Source organism: Branchiostoma belcheri, unplaced genomic scaffold (assembly GCF_001625305.1).
Source record: "Branchiostoma belcheri isolate BF01 breed outbred unplaced genomic scaffold, Haploidv18h27 scaffold59, whole genome shotgun sequence".
Lineage (NCBI taxonomy): Eukaryota > Metazoa > Chordata > Leptocardii > Amphioxiformes > Branchiostomatidae > Branchiostoma > Branchiostoma belcheri.
Window position 1 is genome coordinate 652,679 of NW_017804231.1, and position 16,938 is coordinate 669,616.

Sequence of the window (16,938 nt, forward strand, 5' to 3'; positions counted from 1 at the left end):
CCAATTACATCGAGAACTTTGGTCTACTAAGGAAGGTTGACGCACGCCACTCACACCGACGAGGACCCCGCAACAAGTGCCTAATAGATGCTTTCAAGTTGTATATACTATGGAGGGCGAAGGTTGATAAAGCCTTGCGTATTTTGAGGCGTCCTTCAAAAGCACTTAATCAAATAGCTGTTGCTGAGTGAAGACTGACAGGCAAAATGTAATTGCCTATGCATGGTTTCCTGGTACATTGTACAAGGCCAAAGGTGTTTACTTTAAGTGTTTGGTATTCAAAACACTTTAAGAAGATTCTGTTTTCCGAACACTTTGATACGCTCTTGAATTCGAAAACTTACGTCAGCGCAGTAGTTCAGTCAACCAACAAAGTTCGGCGAGTTCAACTAAAAATTCATGGTGAGTTCTTCTTCTTTGTGTTTGGAACAAAGTTTTAACTTTTCACTTAACCAACGCAGATGAGCTTTCGTTCGCAAACTTTTAAACTGAAAGCATATGATTAAGTTGAAGCAAAGAGGTTTGCCCTCCTTGGTTGAATTGTAGACTATGCTTCGTTAAAAGTATCTTTAGGCGGTTTATTGGGAAAACTATTAAACTCTTAACCCACGTAGTCAGCAGGATATTTCAAATCTCCGGATCTTCTTTTGCATAATGCTGGATGTCAGCCAAACATTGTAACGGAAATGGGCCTGCAAACCTGTACAACTTGTAGAGTAAGATTAAAAGTAAAGCTAAAGAACGTTTTAAAACAGACGATACAAAACGACTACATCAACCAAAAAAGTTTCGTGTTCCTGGGACAATGTAACATTTTGAAACTTCATAACCTTTTCAAACTTTCCTCTGCCCAAGGATTACTCTACCCTATTCGAGACTGTTGTATCTCATTTATCTTTTTCCTTGAAGTTCCTAACTGTTGGACTACTTAGTATAGACTACTTAGCTAATGTACACTTGGCCCTTTGGAAGCTTAAAACAAGATCAAAAAGTGTTCAGTGTTAAGTATCTTCCCATCCGGTGATTCCAAACCGTTTCCAAATGGGAGCTTGAACGCCCTTGAACGAAGAAAAAGTGAGGGGCGGATGAGATAACCAGTGCCTGGGAGGATTATAACAGCATTTAACTCCATAAACTTGCAACACAGTCAAGTCTGATCGGCAAACAAACAAAAAAAAGCAATCAACAACAAGGCAGTTTGGCCAGAGGTCAGTAAGTAGGTTGCAAATTGTACCCTCCAGCCAGCTAACTCCTCCGATCCGTAGCCTAGATGCCAGACCCCGGTTCGATACAATACTCTCTTCGGCTGGCGTAAGCCACAAGCGCCGATCCAAGAGGTAACACCTGGCCTGGGGGTTCTAATTTATCTCTCGAGCTTCACATAGTCTATCTGAGTGGGTATACTGCCCATGGCAACAGTCTGGCACCCAGGCTAACTCCTCAGACATACTATTCAGTCTGATTTGGCCAATTTCTATCTTTTCAATGGCCTGATACCCAGTCTATCGGGGCTCTATTATGAATGTTTTCCAGCCACCTAGGGAGCCTGGCAGAGGCTATAGCTGACAAATTAAACCATTGAAGTTTCGGAGGATAATGACACAAACACCCACTCACAATTTACGGTTATCTACGATTTTAGAAGATAAGGAGAGAAGACAAACAAGTCAAAATTGCCAGGCTTTCAATTTCATATTCAGAGCTCATGCTCAAACGGCCTAAGTCCTTTCAGGTACTTTAACGGGAATCATGGGGGCGTGAGAGTGGGCAACGCCTACACTACGCCGGGAAAATTATTCCACTGCGATGAAAGTTTATCTGGATTTTTGATCCGACACAAGAGATTGTCCTCGCCTACGTATACTGCTTCCGACTGGTCGAAAGTTGAGAACAAGCCCTTGTGCCTGATCAAAAGTTTTAACTTTAAACCAGTGCTATTCTACCTCGTCGCGAGAACTGCAATTCCCTCACGAGCTCAGTGGATGCTTTCCGCGGTATAACGTTACAACAGTGAACTCTGCTCTGTTAACCCCCACATCTCTCCCATCAGTGATGAATAAGGTAACATACTAGTAGCAGATGCCAATCACAAATTTATCAGTGCACTAGTGACGCCTGGCGGTTTGAAGTAGAAGTGCAGTGTAATGCACCACAACTATGTACGCTCTGCGCAAGTGCAACATACAGACTTCAAAATGGCGGCCTACGTGTACACATCACTCAAACTGTGAGTAACTTTTCGTTTTCTTGTCGTTTTGGTGGCTAAACAAAACGATCCGAGCCTCTCATTCGGTCATTTGATAGCTATTACTCCAGGGAACAAAATTAGGTGTACTGTGGTCGTATATTTGTCTCGTTTTGAACGGGAAAATTGCAAGATCCGAGCCGGGGCCGGCCGGTGCACCCATAAAATCGAAACAGGATGTCGATGTGTGGTCATAAATTACTTCGTCATCGGCGTAGATTTGTCAGCTATCATACCTGACAAACCCCATTGCCTCAGACACGCATAGTTGCAGGTGTGGTGAAGAACAAGTTGAAGAAACATCTTTTGGTCTCGGCAGCCCTGTATAAAAATGCACTGCTTGACCGGTGACCTAGTACTAGACGGAATAAAGTGGTTCTACGTTGTACGTGTCATACATGCCCCTCCCACTTTACCCAGTCACAGATTGATTGATAAGTCTATTGATCAGCAGAACAGAAGGCTTTTACTTTGCCCCAAGGAAGGGGAGTATTGTTTTTGTCAGGACATGGTGTGTGTTTGTCTGTATGTATGTCTGTGTGCATGTGTGTGTGTGTGTGTGTGTGTGTGTGTGTGTGCCTGTGTATTGTGCGTGTGTCTTTCTGTGTATTCACTGTATTGTGTGTATGCCTGTGTGTATTACATGTATATGTATTTCTGTGTGTGTGTGTGTCAGTATGACATTGTTCTGTATGTGTGTTTGTGTTTGTGTGGCTGTGTGTATGCATGTGTGTGTGTATTGTATGTCTATGTGTGTGTATGTGTGTGTGTATGCGTCAATCTGTACATGTGTCTGTGTATTTGCACACTGAAGTTTCTGTACATTCTAGTTACATGCTTACATCCTCTCTACAGCCACATAGACCCAGAGAAGTTCTATGTGGAGGCGCTGGACTCTAATGAGTTGATGATAATCGACCGTGTGAGTTATGAGATCACGCTGGTGGAGAACAAGGGACAGATCCCGCCCTCCGCAATCACACGCACCATCTTCGGCATCATGGGAGTTGTGCGACTCATAGCCAGTACGTCCCCTTTCTTTGTTAAGAAATTTTGTATTTTAAAAACGCAGAATGCTAGATCTTCCATCCTCCATCTTGCCATTGACCATTTCCAAAATCATATCCAGTTGCTTGAGTAAATGTTTTTTGGCATATCTTATTACCTGGATGTCTAACCTTCACCATCATATAAAGACCTATGACATATGTCTTATGTTTTTTTCTGCTTTTCCCAGGTCCTTACCTAATTGTTATCACCAAGGTATCTAAGGTAGGGGACATTGAACACCACCCCATCTGGAGAGTGGAGGACACTCAGGTTATCCCTTACACACGGTCTGTCGACCATCTCAACGACCAACAGGTAAGCATTGTGGGCAGCTGGGGAGCAGTATTAGCACCTGAGAGATCGACTTTTTTAATTATCTTACTAGTAACTGCAGACTATATATACTATATTAAATTATTAATATATGCCAAAGGACATGTCACACGTAACCTTTGAACATCTATTTCTAAACATTGTTTAAAGCTATCTAATGATAATGGCCCAACTGTACTTGGTGGCAGCGAGTTCCACTCTACGATAGTTCCTTGAACATACTGTGCTATAAAATGGTCAAGACTGGTGTCCAGGTTTCATGTATACATTGTGTATCAACACAAATAGTACAAATGGTTTTCTCTGTGTTCCAGAAACAAGCCAACCATGATTACCTCCGTATGATTGAGGAGGTCCTGCGCCAGAACGGGTACTACTTCTCCAGCACCTACGACCTGACCCACACACAGCAGAGGCTCAACAACACCAGCGCAGAGTTCCTCACATTCCCTCTGTATGAAAGGGTAGGCAGGGTCTCTTAACCTTCTAACTGCTAAGGTAGCCTTTGTCACTGAATTGGTGGCATATACGGGGTTTAGGTTTGCAGCAAGAAGGTTAATACAGTACGTCTTTTTCAATACAGCTGCTTCATTCAAAAAACACTGTACAAACTACAATTCAGCCACTTGTGCTGCAAGTGTCTGTTTTTGATAGATAAACCATTTTCTCTCTGCCTCTCTGTAAAGCTCTCTTTCAATATTATCTTTATGTTGACTAAGATGGACATGAAGTTTTAGTTAAACTTAAAGCACACAGAAAATACATTTACTACTTGTTTTGGTGCACTATTCATGCTGGAATACAAAACTTTAGCCTCTTTACTCAGGACCTAATTTTACATTTACTGAAGTTTGTTTGTCTGTACCCTAGGCTGACCAAAGGTTTGTGTGGAATGGACACCTGCTGAGGGAGTTCACATCACAACCTGAGGTACAGGAATGTCTTTGTTTTACACTGTCAGTGCAAATGCTTAGGAATATATATATCCATTGATGTAGGCTTTTAATGTTGCTGTAAACTAAATATGCTACAGAATGTCACACTCAGACCAAAAACAATATCTTCATTTTTATAGAGTTTAAATTTGTTTGCTATTAAGTGTACATTTCATGTTGTGCTGACTAATAACATCAATTTATTTATTATCTATTGCAGCTTCACAGGTTTATCCTCCCAGTTCTTCATGGCTGTATCCTTCTTGTGTTGAAAATATCAAATATTGTATAAGCTTACTATACATGTATATAATGTTTGATTTACTATTTTTGATAGCACTGCAAGAGGAGGTTAAAAATTGTTTGAAATTTATCCATTTTTTTTCTGGTCTGTATTATCAGTAGTGATTTTACTTGACTATGCCCCACCAGACGTGTCTGTTAAACACTGCCATGTAAACCAGCGCCCGTTCAAACTCATCGTCATCTCGCGCCGCTGCTGCTACCGTGCTGGGGTCCGCTACTACATGCGGGGGGCGGACTTCGAGGGACACACCGCCAACTACGTGGAGACAGAACAGATCATGGACTACGAGAGCAGCCGCGGGTCCTTTGTTCAGGTACAACTAGTTTTACTTAAGTGTATTCAAGCAGATGTTAGGGTAAAAAATGACTTTCTGTTTGGCTGTTCTTTCCGACAGTCAAGGTAGAAGAAAGATGGCCTATGAAAAATTGACATTGTTCAATGCATAAGTCAGCAATGTATGTTTGTAGAAATTATTTGAACTTTGCTGCAAGGAAAGACAGGGCTTGAAAAACATTTTTTCTGCATACCTGCACATTGTGCTAACAGTCAATGCAGCAAGTAAAACTGACCACATAATCTTGTTGTTTTACCCTGTATTTTCCCCAGACCAGAGGTTCGGTGCCCCTCCACTGGTCCCAGAGACCTAACCTGAAGTACAAGCCCACTCCTATCATCAGTACTGCACTCAAGCAGGTTAGTTAACTCATCTTATTAACTTCCAATTATATGTAATCATCACACAGTTACTGAGTTATTGAAGTTCTTGATAAAATTCTTACTTACAGAATTATGTGTTTTGGGGTCAGCAAAAGTTGTGGAAAAACATCACTAAGTCTTACTGTCTTCTTTGATAATAAAATAATTAAGTGTGTTTGTCACTCATGTATACAGGAACATGTTACGTGTTAGGTTTAGGCCACACCAATTTAATTTGTTGGTTCTCGGATTTTTTCATGAAAAATGTAAAGCGACAGGGACGAAAAAAAAAAAAAAAAAACATGCCCATGCTAGTATACATGCTAAAACATTGCTGTTTTATAGCCTATGCAGGGTTCTCACCAGGATTTTTTCACAGCATAGGGGGACCTACTGCAGCGAGGCCACACGGCAGGCACAGCGTGGGCACAATGTGTATTACTAGTATGGTATTCATAATTTCAGCAAGGAAATCTTTTATTTCCTAATAAATAAAATTATTAGGCAATTTTATGTCAAGTGATATGTTAGACAATATTGGGCAGTATTTACTGCTAATGAAACTTGACAATGTTGAACTATTTCTTACAATTTTCAACTTATACAAGTGTAAGTCAGAAGTAGTTACAATGATTAAAGCTCATGTACATTATATATAAAGGATTCATTCAACTAAACACCTCCTTTACTATACAGAGTAGAAAACATAAAAGGGACCATCATCAAGACAAAAAAATGGCTTCATAATTTTGGTAAGACAAATTTCGACACAATGTCTTACCTTTAAAGAAACTTTTCTATCCTATTTTAAAGTTAAGCTATATAAAAACAATCTAGCACAGTGTTAATCATGTGACCCATGAAGAAAATTCGGGCCAAGTTTGTCAAAGTCAGATTTCCTGAGGGTAGAAAATTAGTCACACATTGTCAAACCTCTTTGGCCAATGCGCGCCTCGGCCACGAGGGAGAATCTCATTTCAAATACCAGCTTTGCCAACAATGTCACCTTTGAGGCTGTTTAGAATATTGTTTCCTCTATTTTCCCCTCAAAAATTAGCCAAATTAGTCAGATTGCAGTTCAGAATCCCCCAAACAATAAGCCTATTCTGGGAACATTTTGAAACGCCCACTTAGCTCACTTGTACGTAAGATACCTCGTCACCTGACCTCGCTAATGATGTAAGGATATCAAGTCTCGCGAGAGTTGGGCCGAGAGTTTAAAATGAACAAAGAAAGATGGCGGATCGGATTAGAAAGACGCCAGCGGCCCGATGTTTCATCAAGAAAATAAGCTATTTACCGCTTTCTCTGCCAAGATAACGGTATCTGGGGACTTTTAATGGGTTTTCTTACAAATGGACACGCTTTTCACTGGCACTAATATTGTATTTTTACCAGGAAAACTGGTGCCAGCCACGCAGTCCCCAAACACACGTTCCCCGACGTCCGGGGCTTTGGGGTAGAATTAATTTTTTTTTTTTTTTCATTTTGCGATTTTTTGAAGCGGCGATTCCGAGAACCAACAAATTAAATTGGTGTGGCCTTATTAAAGAATATATTGAGAAGAATTATGTGGTTAACTTGGGGGTTACAAAGCATGAGAGTCAAAAGTAAATTGTTTATTTTTTTGTTTCCGTATTGCAGCAAGATGGGTTCCAGAGGCATTTTGACAGCCAGATTGTTCTGTATGGAAGACAGGTCAACGTCAACTTGGTATGTAAACACTTATGATATTGTCATAATCCATATGGTAACTGTACACTAAGTGAACAAGCCAAGCCATGATACTGAATAGTACACCATGCAGCAGATTACAGAGAGCAATTTTGGTGCTGTTTGTAGTAGGTTTGGAACTAAGCCAACTTACTTAGATATGTACTTCTATGTATGGAGAGATATCATGTAAGTCTGTCACATAGTTCTCCCAATAACTCTCAACATCTTCAATGTTTTGCTTCATTCCCTTAACAGAAAAAAAATTGTGTGGACATTTTTGCCTGTCCCTGGCCCTCTGTCCAACCTGAAGCTACAAATGTAGCAGCCCTTTCTATAGCTGATTCCAGCAGCCAATTCAGCACACATATGCAATGCCTTAGACCATAGAGTAAGCACACAACAAACTAAGACTTGTTTCATGGTATTCCTTCTGTCCCATCTAGCTTGACCAGAAGGGATTTGAGAATAAGTTGGTGAGGGCCTATGAAGATGCTGTCCAGAATTCTAAGAGTGACAACATCAGGTACGGGGAGTTCAGATGTTTTTATCTGTGTTTTGTCACTGTGTTACTACTCAAGACATTCCTGTGTCTCAAGTAAAAATTTGGTTGATTAAATCACCACTTAGATTTTGGTCTAAGTTATGTTTTTCTTCATTTTTGTTGTAAAAAATAGCACCCACCAGAGCTAAACTGACTTCAAGTGTTCTAGATCTAGTTGAGCAATCTGTAATTGATTTTTTTGAATGAATAAAGGCCAGTTTTACAAGTATGCACATGTACTCAAGAGTTATTCACCATCCTATGACTGATATACATAAGTGAAATTTGGCAACCATGAACATAAAAATGTGAACTACAGTATATATTGTGTTGTTGGTTGTGCACAGGATAGAGTCATTTGACTTCCACCGTGAGTGTCGGGCTCTACAGTGGCACAGGCTGTCTCTTCTCATGGACCGACTGGCAGAGGACCAGGCCAAGATGGGGTGAGTCTCTTTGAGGATAGCCTTTTGTTTTTTCAATGAGTTTGCACAGTGCCAAGCCACAAGGGCACTGAACTATCTCTCACTGTAGCAGCATCTCTTCTTCCTAAGTCAGAAACATCGAGCTTAGGTAAGCTTGACTAACTGACTCAATAGACAAAGCTTGGGTTACGAGGCTCTGGAAATTCCTTACCCCATGCCTTGTTTGCAAGAGTTCGCTTCTTTTAGAAGCTGACAGTCTCCTTGCGCCCCCTACTGTTTTCCTAAGGTACTACCTGTGCAGAAGTGACGGCTCGGTGGCCAGGCTGCAGGATGCCGTGTTCAGGACCAACTGTATCGACTGCCTGGACAGAACCAATGTAGTTCAGAGCATGCTCGCTAGGAGGAGCCTTCAGTCCCAACTACAGGTCAGCAACAGAGTAGATGTCTTCTAACACTATTGATACATTTACATTTACATGTATTTCAATGGCACTGATTTTTTGGCAACACCTCGGAGGCGTGTCACTTAATGTAATGTATCTGATACGTATAATATTATTTTTATACATGTCCTGAAACACACATGTTGGATTCTTTTTTCTCAGGAGGTGGGAGTCTTGTCTCTGGGAGAGAGAATAGACGACCACTCTGCCTTTGAGTTTATCTACAAGAACTGTAAGTAACACATGAATGCAGTCTTCAAGCATGTTGCCTGGAGTTATAGTTAACATTTCTTTTCAGACAAATTTTTTTAAATCCATCTGTGTCAGTAAAGAAAAGCTATTATTTGTCTTTAATATAGTAGATAAGACAATGTATATCAAGAATTGCAAGTGTTTGTTGTTTGTGAATCCTATTTGTGGAATAGTTTACTTGTTGGTAACCTATTTCCACCTGAACTCCAGTGTGGGCTGACAATGCAGATGCCTTGGCCAAGCAATATGCAGGGACCGGGGCCCTTAAGACAGACTACACCAGGTTTGTCACCTTCGCCCGTCAGGTTATGTTTTTGATGGCGTTCATTTATGTTTTGTCCGTCCATTTTCAACATGATACCTCAAAGAAGACTTAGAAAAACTGTCTTCAAGTTTATATTTGGTATGCGGGTAGGTCTTGATGAGACCTCAAAATAATTGCTAATAGATTTTGGGCCTCCTAGCAGCTTGTTATGGTACTGTAGTGGAATTTCAAGTTTTGATGATCAGTGCATGCTACTTTCTGGTGAATTAATTCTCCTGTGTGAGAACTTAATTGCTTTGATGAAACATATTGTGTAGCTTCTTCAATAACATGTTTTTCTCCACCAGGACTGGGAGAAGGACAATCCTGGGTTTGTTGATGGATGGTTACAACTCTGCCATCAGGTACATGAAGAACAACTTCTACGATGGCTTCAGACAGGTGAGTGGGGAAAATACAGTTATAGTTATTGTTGTAATTATTAAATGTCAGTTAACTCTTGCCTAAACATCAGGCCACAACATGTGACCTGAATAGTAGGCCACTTTTTTTAAACATGGTATTTACAAAAATATATACACATGCAACATGTAACAGGTGCTTGCATTGGAGCATATGTGAATCTTTTGTACATTGTGACATTTCAAGACAGTGATTGGTGAATGTGTCTACAAATGGAATAAACTCTGCTAAATTGCTCCCCCACAGGATGCAATTGACTTGTTTGTTGGGAACTACATAGTTGATGAGGCAGAGTGCATCAACAAGCCCTGTCCTCTCCAGCAGCCCAGAAGTGTCAGATATACTGTTGTAAGTACACCGGGGGAGGGTATAGAGCTTGGGGGGAACACATTTTTCCCAAATAAAAGCACTAATAGTACCAAAATTGTCATACATGTATATAGTGTACAGTACTTTGTTGACTTAGACTATACATGAATGCAGATTTTCATTGACATTCAGGAAGTGGAGGTGTTAATATGATGCCTTTACAATTGTGTCAATATGATGCCTTACGAGTTTAAAAGCTTGAAACACAGTTGAAAGCCATGTTTGTTTACATTCTGGTAGTTTGTAGTGGCACCACAAACTTAATATACCTTGTCATGATCATGTGTACCTTGGACTGTTATAGCACCAACCATGAACGTCACAAATGTGAAATAATTGCACAAATGTGTTGAAATGTGGAAGTAAGCTACAATCATACGAATATTCTTTTGAATAAAATATATCTATTAAATAATTTTTACTGCAAAAATGTTACATGGTGCCCCTTTAAGAACTAACCGATGAGCCTGCCGATGTGTTTGTTCTCCCACAGCTGCCCTTCTTCCTGTTGATCGCGCTGTCCATGTGCTTCATCTGTCTGCTCATTCCTGCAGGTAACGTGGATATTCCCTCAGCTCTCCTGGACGGGCGCGGGGGTGGGGATAGCGATCGCGCGCAGAGCACGGGGTAGTATTGTCGTTAAAACGTCTCGCTTGCACGGCTGATGCTCTTGTTTTGCGTTTTTTTGTCATTGTGACTGCTGCATGTCTTTTGAGCTTCTGATGTTTTTTTTTTATTTTGTCGGCTGGAAGAAAAAATTATGTCTCTCAAGCATATACTTTATGCAACAAACAGTACACTTGAATGGCATTCTCATAATACCGTACCAAATATACATTGTATATACCAGACAAATGGTCTCAAACAGTATAGTATTACAATACATGTTTACATTCAAGAAAAACTTTTCTTCAGTTTAGTAGCATTTCTAAATACATGTAGTATCAACTACACCACTGCATTCTTTATCGAGAGATCCCAGACTGCACTAGACTTTTGCAGTGTGCAAACATGATACTGGTGACTTTCAACTACCTGTACATCCAATGTTGCAAGTTCAGAATAATTTTACTTGCAAATCTTGAAAACCTGCCGCAAATTGCATGTTTCACGTGGGTATTTCAAGCCCTGAACACGTACCAGGGCAGTGGACCAATTGGGTGTATGTACTAACCTGCATATGAAGATGGTATTTTTTAACACTGCCATAGAATAGACAGATATTAAAAGAACTAATGCACTGTACACCACCACTTACATGTACACCTCTGTCTTTCCCCACACAGCGGACTGGAGTCTTCAGCTGCTATATGTGCTGTTCTGGGGCATGGCCAGCATCACTACCCTCGCGATCGTCTACTACAACGGTATAGAATTCGTGGACAAACCCAAACTGACTCAGGCTAAGGCTAAGCGAGAATGAGATGAGCTGGGCTACAGGCTGTATTGTGAGATGATGGGGATAGGGCCAGACGACTACGAGAATCAGGACTCCGAATCCGGGGTTCGAATCCCAGAAGTTCTAGTCCTACATGTATGACAGACATTTCGTTGGGGGGAGGGGGGTGGCGTTGTTAAATGGTGAAATCATTCTGCAGGGTATAATCTAAACAGTTATCACATGCAGGGGCTGAAGATAAAAAGTGAATAGTGACAATTCAAAATCTTGTTTCTTTTGGTCTCAACTCTTTCCAAAATATGATGTAAATAGGAAAATAACTAGTGTCCAATTTTGTGCTACTTGTCAGGAAGAGATATTTGGAAATGCATCATGTGCAATTTGGAAGGGGTGAACGTGTGTGTACATACTCACTGGAAGGTACCGTTAAAGTAAAGAGAAGCTGCAGTACAAAATTGTATGATGATTGTACATGTACAAAATGTACATGCATACAGGTAGGCAAACACAGTGGACAGACAGATCACAGAAGTGGTAAAAACACAATGACAGTAAAAAAAATGGTCTAATTGGTGGTGTTTCTAGAACTGCCACAAATATTGAACTAGTTTACACAATGCACTACCTTTAACTTAGGGTGCCTTGGGCATTTTGATGGCTCCAATGTGTAGTTGTTCATCCTATTGTGAAAAAAGAAATACCTGTTTGTAGGTTGATTCCTACTTACAAATGTATCTTGATACTACAACAGTCAGTATGTCCGTAAGGCATGGTTATTATAGAGCTTTGAGACATTCAAACAAGACAAGAACCATATTTTACACCCTACGTACAGCTTCTACAATATTTCATTCTTCCTGACGACATGTTTGAAAAAAAAAAGCAGTTCCAAAAATGATCATAACTACAGAAACTTAACTTTAGGGTACCATATGTTTCCAAAATAGAAATTCTTCATTTCTAGAAGGTGATGATTTTAAATACTGTTGCTTAACAGATCTAGAAACAACACATTAAATCCTCAAGATTTATTATAATTTATAGAAAAATTAAATATAGTTCAAATGCAATGTAGGTAAGGGATTTAGGAAAATTTTGACTTTTAGAATACAATGTAAAATGTACAATGTTTCCATAGTTGTCACCTATTGAGAAATTGTCACGAGTTGGATTTCATAACCAAATGTTCCACTCTTACTAATAGGTGATAGAATTTATATCTATATGTGCACAGATTGGACAACTATAGGTACCTCACTTTCTCCTTTCTTTCACCATCACAAAACAGCCTGTAGTCCGAGAAAGAAATGACGCATGTTTGTTTTTTTGTTTGACGTTTGTAATGTAAAAGGTGTGCAATAGTCTATCATAGCACAGAGACTTGTAAAGTCTTGACTTGAACAGTTCAGCATATTTTCAGCTGGCGAGGCTGCAGTACTGTTGAGTGAAGTTGGGGTGCGCTGCTGCACAACTGGTGTGCATGTTGTGTATGATTGGAAAGACCTTGTGGACCAATTATGTATGTAAGGTAGTTTGAACAATTAATTAAAGGTACTTTTATTTACCCTACATCAGCATTACTGTAACAGTATATGTACCGATATATGTAGGGATGCTTTTCTTTATTGTGCTTAGAATTTCTGCAATACACGAATGTACACAAATAAATCTTTGTTCTACATGTATATGGGACCACTTAAATTACCATTTACTTCTATGTGTATTGTGGTGTTTTAAAGCAAGTATAATTTTCAAGTTGGGCAAGAAAGCAGGTACTGGTACAAAAGTACAGTTTCAGCGCATGAAAAGAAGGGCATTCAAAAATACTGCTAACTATGGACTAAATAAAGGGAAATGCAGTTGTGGTCAAATGTCACTACACAGAAGGTTGGAGTTTTTAGGGACTGTTCTAATAGCTGATTGCAAAGAGCTTTGGTGCTTTACGAAATGTTAATGTATGTAATTCACCCAGCCAATGTCACAACCATGCTATGATACAATGTAAATGTTCCACTAAAAGTCTTTTCATGCATGTTTTATGCATAATTATGATTTGGAAAATAAAGTGCTAGAGAAGCTGCATTGATGCAACTGTAAATACAAGAAAATATAAAATAATTCAAAAAGTGTTGCTGTAATAGAGATGATGATTATACTAACATTATTGATAATAATTTATTCTGTAGGTTTGCAAAGTAACTAACTGTCAAAGGGCTGTTATTATGTTAATAATTCTTTGAGAACTGGGCAAAGATGCATACATATACACATACAATAGCTGTAGAGATGGTGGCATACACGTTAGTGGTACAACTGTCATCCCTTCATATACCAAAATTGCCAACAACTGCTGTTGTATAGAAGTAAATATCATGTAAGAATTAAATGAATCTGAGTAAATCTCAAACTTGGTACTGTATCATTTACTATGGCTACAGGAAAAATCAACTTTAGAAAAAATAGAGCAGTATACATATTTGTTTATGTACTGAGCGCATCTCTGTGCAAAAAAAAAAGAAAGATGAGCAACAACACAGTGAAATGTTATCATGCTGGGTATAATATCCAAACCTAGGTACATGTTGATAAGTTTGATCGCAAATTTGGTTGATAGACTAAGCTTAGTTTAATGCATCTCTTCCCATATCTTTACACGCTGATTTTTGTCAAAGATGACGGATTGGGCAAAATTTTTTAATGTCATGAGTGACAAAGTTCTGTCAAATGACAGAAAGATGGACGCTGGCTAGAACACTGGAGCCTACACTTACTGTGCTCCAATCTATCATCATGTTTCCATCCCAGATGACTCCTCCCCCTCCTGTGATTGACACTTCATCTGCAGGAAGTCTATGAGCTTGTACGCATCCTCCCCACTGGTTAGATGTGCGATATCCTCCGGCACTCTATAACTGTGCAGAGGGTTTGGCTGTACTCCCATTTCGTTCTTAATGTACCGAAACACTACCCCTTCTTCACCCCCTTCCCCCTCCGTGGAATTTGACCCCCCTTGGGTTTCGCCTGACGTGAGCTCGTCCCATGTGAACAACAGTGGGTCTGTAACTTCACAAAATGGGTTCAAGTCCACAAGCAGCAACTTTCCAGCCTTCTTTCTGTACACATCAAATACAAAACTAGGATCTGGGAACTTCTTTTCAATGTCTGTGTGGTAGAAGTCGACAATATCTGCCTGGATGCTGTCGTGTTGGTCGTGGATGTACGGGAAGAAGTTGGAATGGTGGCGTTGGCTGATGGCTATGAGACGGTCGTTTTTGACAAAACACCTGAACTCCATCCCTGGGTGGACGTTGGTCCACCTGCGTAGAACCAGTTCATAAGGGACGTCAACATCCGTGTCCTCATCTTCACATCTGTGTCAATAGGAAGCAGGGTTAAACAACAGTTCCTAAGACTAAGAGATCTAGCTGGAATTTCAATCAAACTTATCACTTTGTAGTCTGGTTACCAAACCTATTTTAGCTCCTAAGTCAATTTACGGAGGATAAAAGACTCAGGAGCTCACCCTTACAGTTACATGCTAATGTAAACATTCCTATTATTTGTTCAACATCTGCAAATTCACATACTGGTACAATTAGATTTTAAATCTGCAGCATGGTCTATATCATGTTCTAAACATTTTAAACCATGCATATGTAGCACCTACAAGGAGAACTGAATCTAAGAAACATCAAATATGTTAACCTGTCAAAGGGTTGTGTGAGGTCATGTGTTACAAAGTCCGAACTCTTCAGTAGTAAGTAGATGTCCTCAGGACTGGTACACTGTAGACTGTTGTTCATGGCAATCCACGATGCGTCTTTTGGGGCACTCCAGTTCAGCTTGGGGAAAACCTGAGGGAATACAATGGAACAGGCTCTTTGCATGTACCAAATTCATCACCCTCATAAAGCCCCTGTCACACATTCACAAATTTGCCCTCCCGAACACTAGCTGGGACATTACAGTCCTTGGTATTACCGAGTTATTTGGTGTTATATATCTTGTCATGGGACAATCAAACCTGCACATCAGAAGTTACTTCATGATTGACACACTTTGTACAATTATCTATGATCTCTTGGTCTTCAATACCTTTCCACCAAGATGAGTGATAGCCTGTTTAATCTGAGCTTCCAACTCAGGAAACTCTGGTGCATCTGTGGGAGCATTATCATCATCATCATCTGACCAATCAGGGTCCTCCACATCAGAGTCATCATCAGGATGGGCCTTGTAACTGGACTGTAGAAACATGACACAGGCACATGTTTGTTACTACCATTTAGATTCAGAAACAGCAAGAGCAGTTCTGAACTAGTGTACAGTGTACATTGTACATGTAGACAAAGCACGTGGGCTGTTTTAGCACCAACCACCAGTATCAGAAATGTGACTTAACTACACAAAGTGCATTTGACAGATTTTTTTTTCAATTAAAATATTTCAATATTTGGAGCAAAAAAAGTGAAGGACTTCCTTCAGTCCTTGGTTCGAATCCCCTTCCCCCATGTTTGCTACGTACCTTGTGGCTCTTGCCCCTGACACTGTTGGGTAGGACGATCCCGTCGGCCAGTAGATAGCTGACGAACTGCTCCGGTAGCGGGAGGACCACGCTGGGAAACGTCAGGTGTTCAAACCTCGGATACCAGGCCGAGAATATACAGTTCATCACCTGTCTCTTCTTCATCTTAGCTTCTTTCTAGCTTCTTTACGCTTGTCTTAAGTTAAACTTTTCTTCCAAAGACTCTATTCTGAAGGTCTGAGTCTTACGTTAACTCTTATATAGTCTACCTGAGTAGAATCTATACTTAGAGCTGACAGATCATCGTGCAATGAGTTCTCTAACTTTCATCAGACACCATGTTGCAATGGTAGTAGATACCACTGTTTCCTAAATGGGGGTACGTTACAATAGTTCAGCGAACAGATTCTTCAAATTGTCAAATTATGTCATATTTTATCGATAGATAATGAAATAGATATGTAAAGGTTATTTGTTTTCTGTAAAATTTGCCCAATTATCATTTGTATTTCTAAAATACAGCTCCTCGATCCTCCACGAATAATCGGTTAAACCTATAACCTTTGACCTTCGACCGCTGTGCTGACCCCTGTGGAAGCTGTTTTTTTGGTAAAGGCGGCATGTAGCGAGTCACAAATATGCTAATGAGTAGCATGCTAATGACTATGCTAATGACTACTATACCAATGAGTATAGCAACACTGACACTTATAACATTACATACATCTACTAAGTGTTTACTTGGTGTCCCAGCCCATTTATGCTCATCAATGCCCAGCCCAGCCCATCCATGCCCACCCGAGCTCATCCATGCTCATCTATGCCCAGCCCAGCTCATCAGTGCCCATCCATGCCCAGCCCATCCCAGCTAATCCATGCCTATCCCAGCCCATCCATACCCATCCCAGCTCATCCATGCCCACCCGAGCTCATCCATGCCCACCCGAGCTCATCCATGCCCATCCCAGCTCATCC

The 16,938-nt window shown here is 40.3% G+C and overlaps 2 protein-coding genes across 4 annotated transcripts; one reads left to right on the top strand and one right to left on the bottom strand.

The window, feature by feature from the left end:
• The first annotated feature begins 2,169 nt into the window (after nucleotides 1-2,169).
• On the top strand, nucleotides 2,170-13,122 carry LOC109482003 (phosphatidylinositide phosphatase SAC1-like). 3 transcript variants are annotated; one of them, XM_019784638.1, is made up of 18 exons: nucleotides 2,170-2,227; nucleotides 3,101-3,270; nucleotides 3,483-3,610; nucleotides 3,943-4,092; nucleotides 4,499-4,558; nucleotides 4,784-4,817; nucleotides 4,996-5,183; nucleotides 5,477-5,563; nucleotides 7,211-7,279; nucleotides 7,726-7,805; nucleotides 8,171-8,269; nucleotides 8,535-8,673; nucleotides 8,854-8,923; nucleotides 9,154-9,226; nucleotides 9,556-9,649; nucleotides 9,917-10,018; nucleotides 10,533-10,666; nucleotides 11,326-13,122. In XM_019784638.1, the coding sequence occupies exons 1-18, from the start codon at nucleotides 2,196-2,198 to the stop codon at nucleotides 11,444-11,446; spliced, it is 1,830 nt and encodes a 609-aa protein (XP_019640197.1). In that variant the 5' UTR covers nucleotides 2,170-2,195; the 3' UTR covers nucleotides 11,447-13,122. The 3 variants fall into 3 exon arrangements, with proteins under 3 accessions (XP_019640197.1, XP_019640199.1, XP_019640198.1); XM_019784640.1 differs by having other exon boundaries at nucleotides 10,533-10,593; XM_019784639.1 differs by having other exon boundaries at nucleotides 10,594-10,666.
• On the bottom strand, nucleotides 12,024-16,375 carry LOC109482018 (cell division cycle protein 123 homolog). The gene is made up of 4 exons (XM_019784655.1): nucleotides 15,964-16,375; nucleotides 15,534-15,683; nucleotides 15,144-15,292; nucleotides 12,024-14,809 (listed from the first exon to the last, which is right to left on the bottom strand). The coding sequence occupies exons 1-4, from the start codon at nucleotides 16,126-16,128 to the stop codon at nucleotides 14,227-14,229; spliced, it is 1,047 nt and encodes a 348-aa protein (XP_019640214.1). The 5' UTR covers nucleotides 16,129-16,375; the 3' UTR covers nucleotides 12,024-14,226.
• Between the last annotated feature and the right edge of the window lie 563 nt (nucleotides 16,376-16,938).

Coding starts and splice junctions, on each gene's coding strand:
- LOC109482018 (XM_019784655.1), bottom strand. CDS start 16,128: ATGAAGAAGAGACAGGTGATGAACTGTATATTCTCGGCCTGGTATCCG. Junction 15,684..15,963: donor TCAGGGGCAAGAGCCACAAG/GTACGTAGCAAA, acceptor ATGTTTCTACAG/TCCAGTTACAAGGCCCATCC. Junction 14,810..15,143: donor CTCACACAACCCTTTGACAG/GTTAACATATTT, acceptor CTATTGACACAG/ATGTGAAGATGAGGACACGG.
- LOC109482003 (XM_019784638.1), top strand. CDS start 2,196: ATGGCGGCCTACGTGTACACATCACTCAAACT. Junction 7,806..8,170: donor TCTAAGAGTGACAACATCAG/GTACGGGGAGTT, acceptor GGTTGTGCACAG/GATAGAGTCATTTGACTTCC. Junction 8,270..8,534: donor GAGGACCAGGCCAAGATGGG/GTGAGTCTCTTT, acceptor TGTTTTCCTAAG/GTACTACCTGTGCAGAAGTG.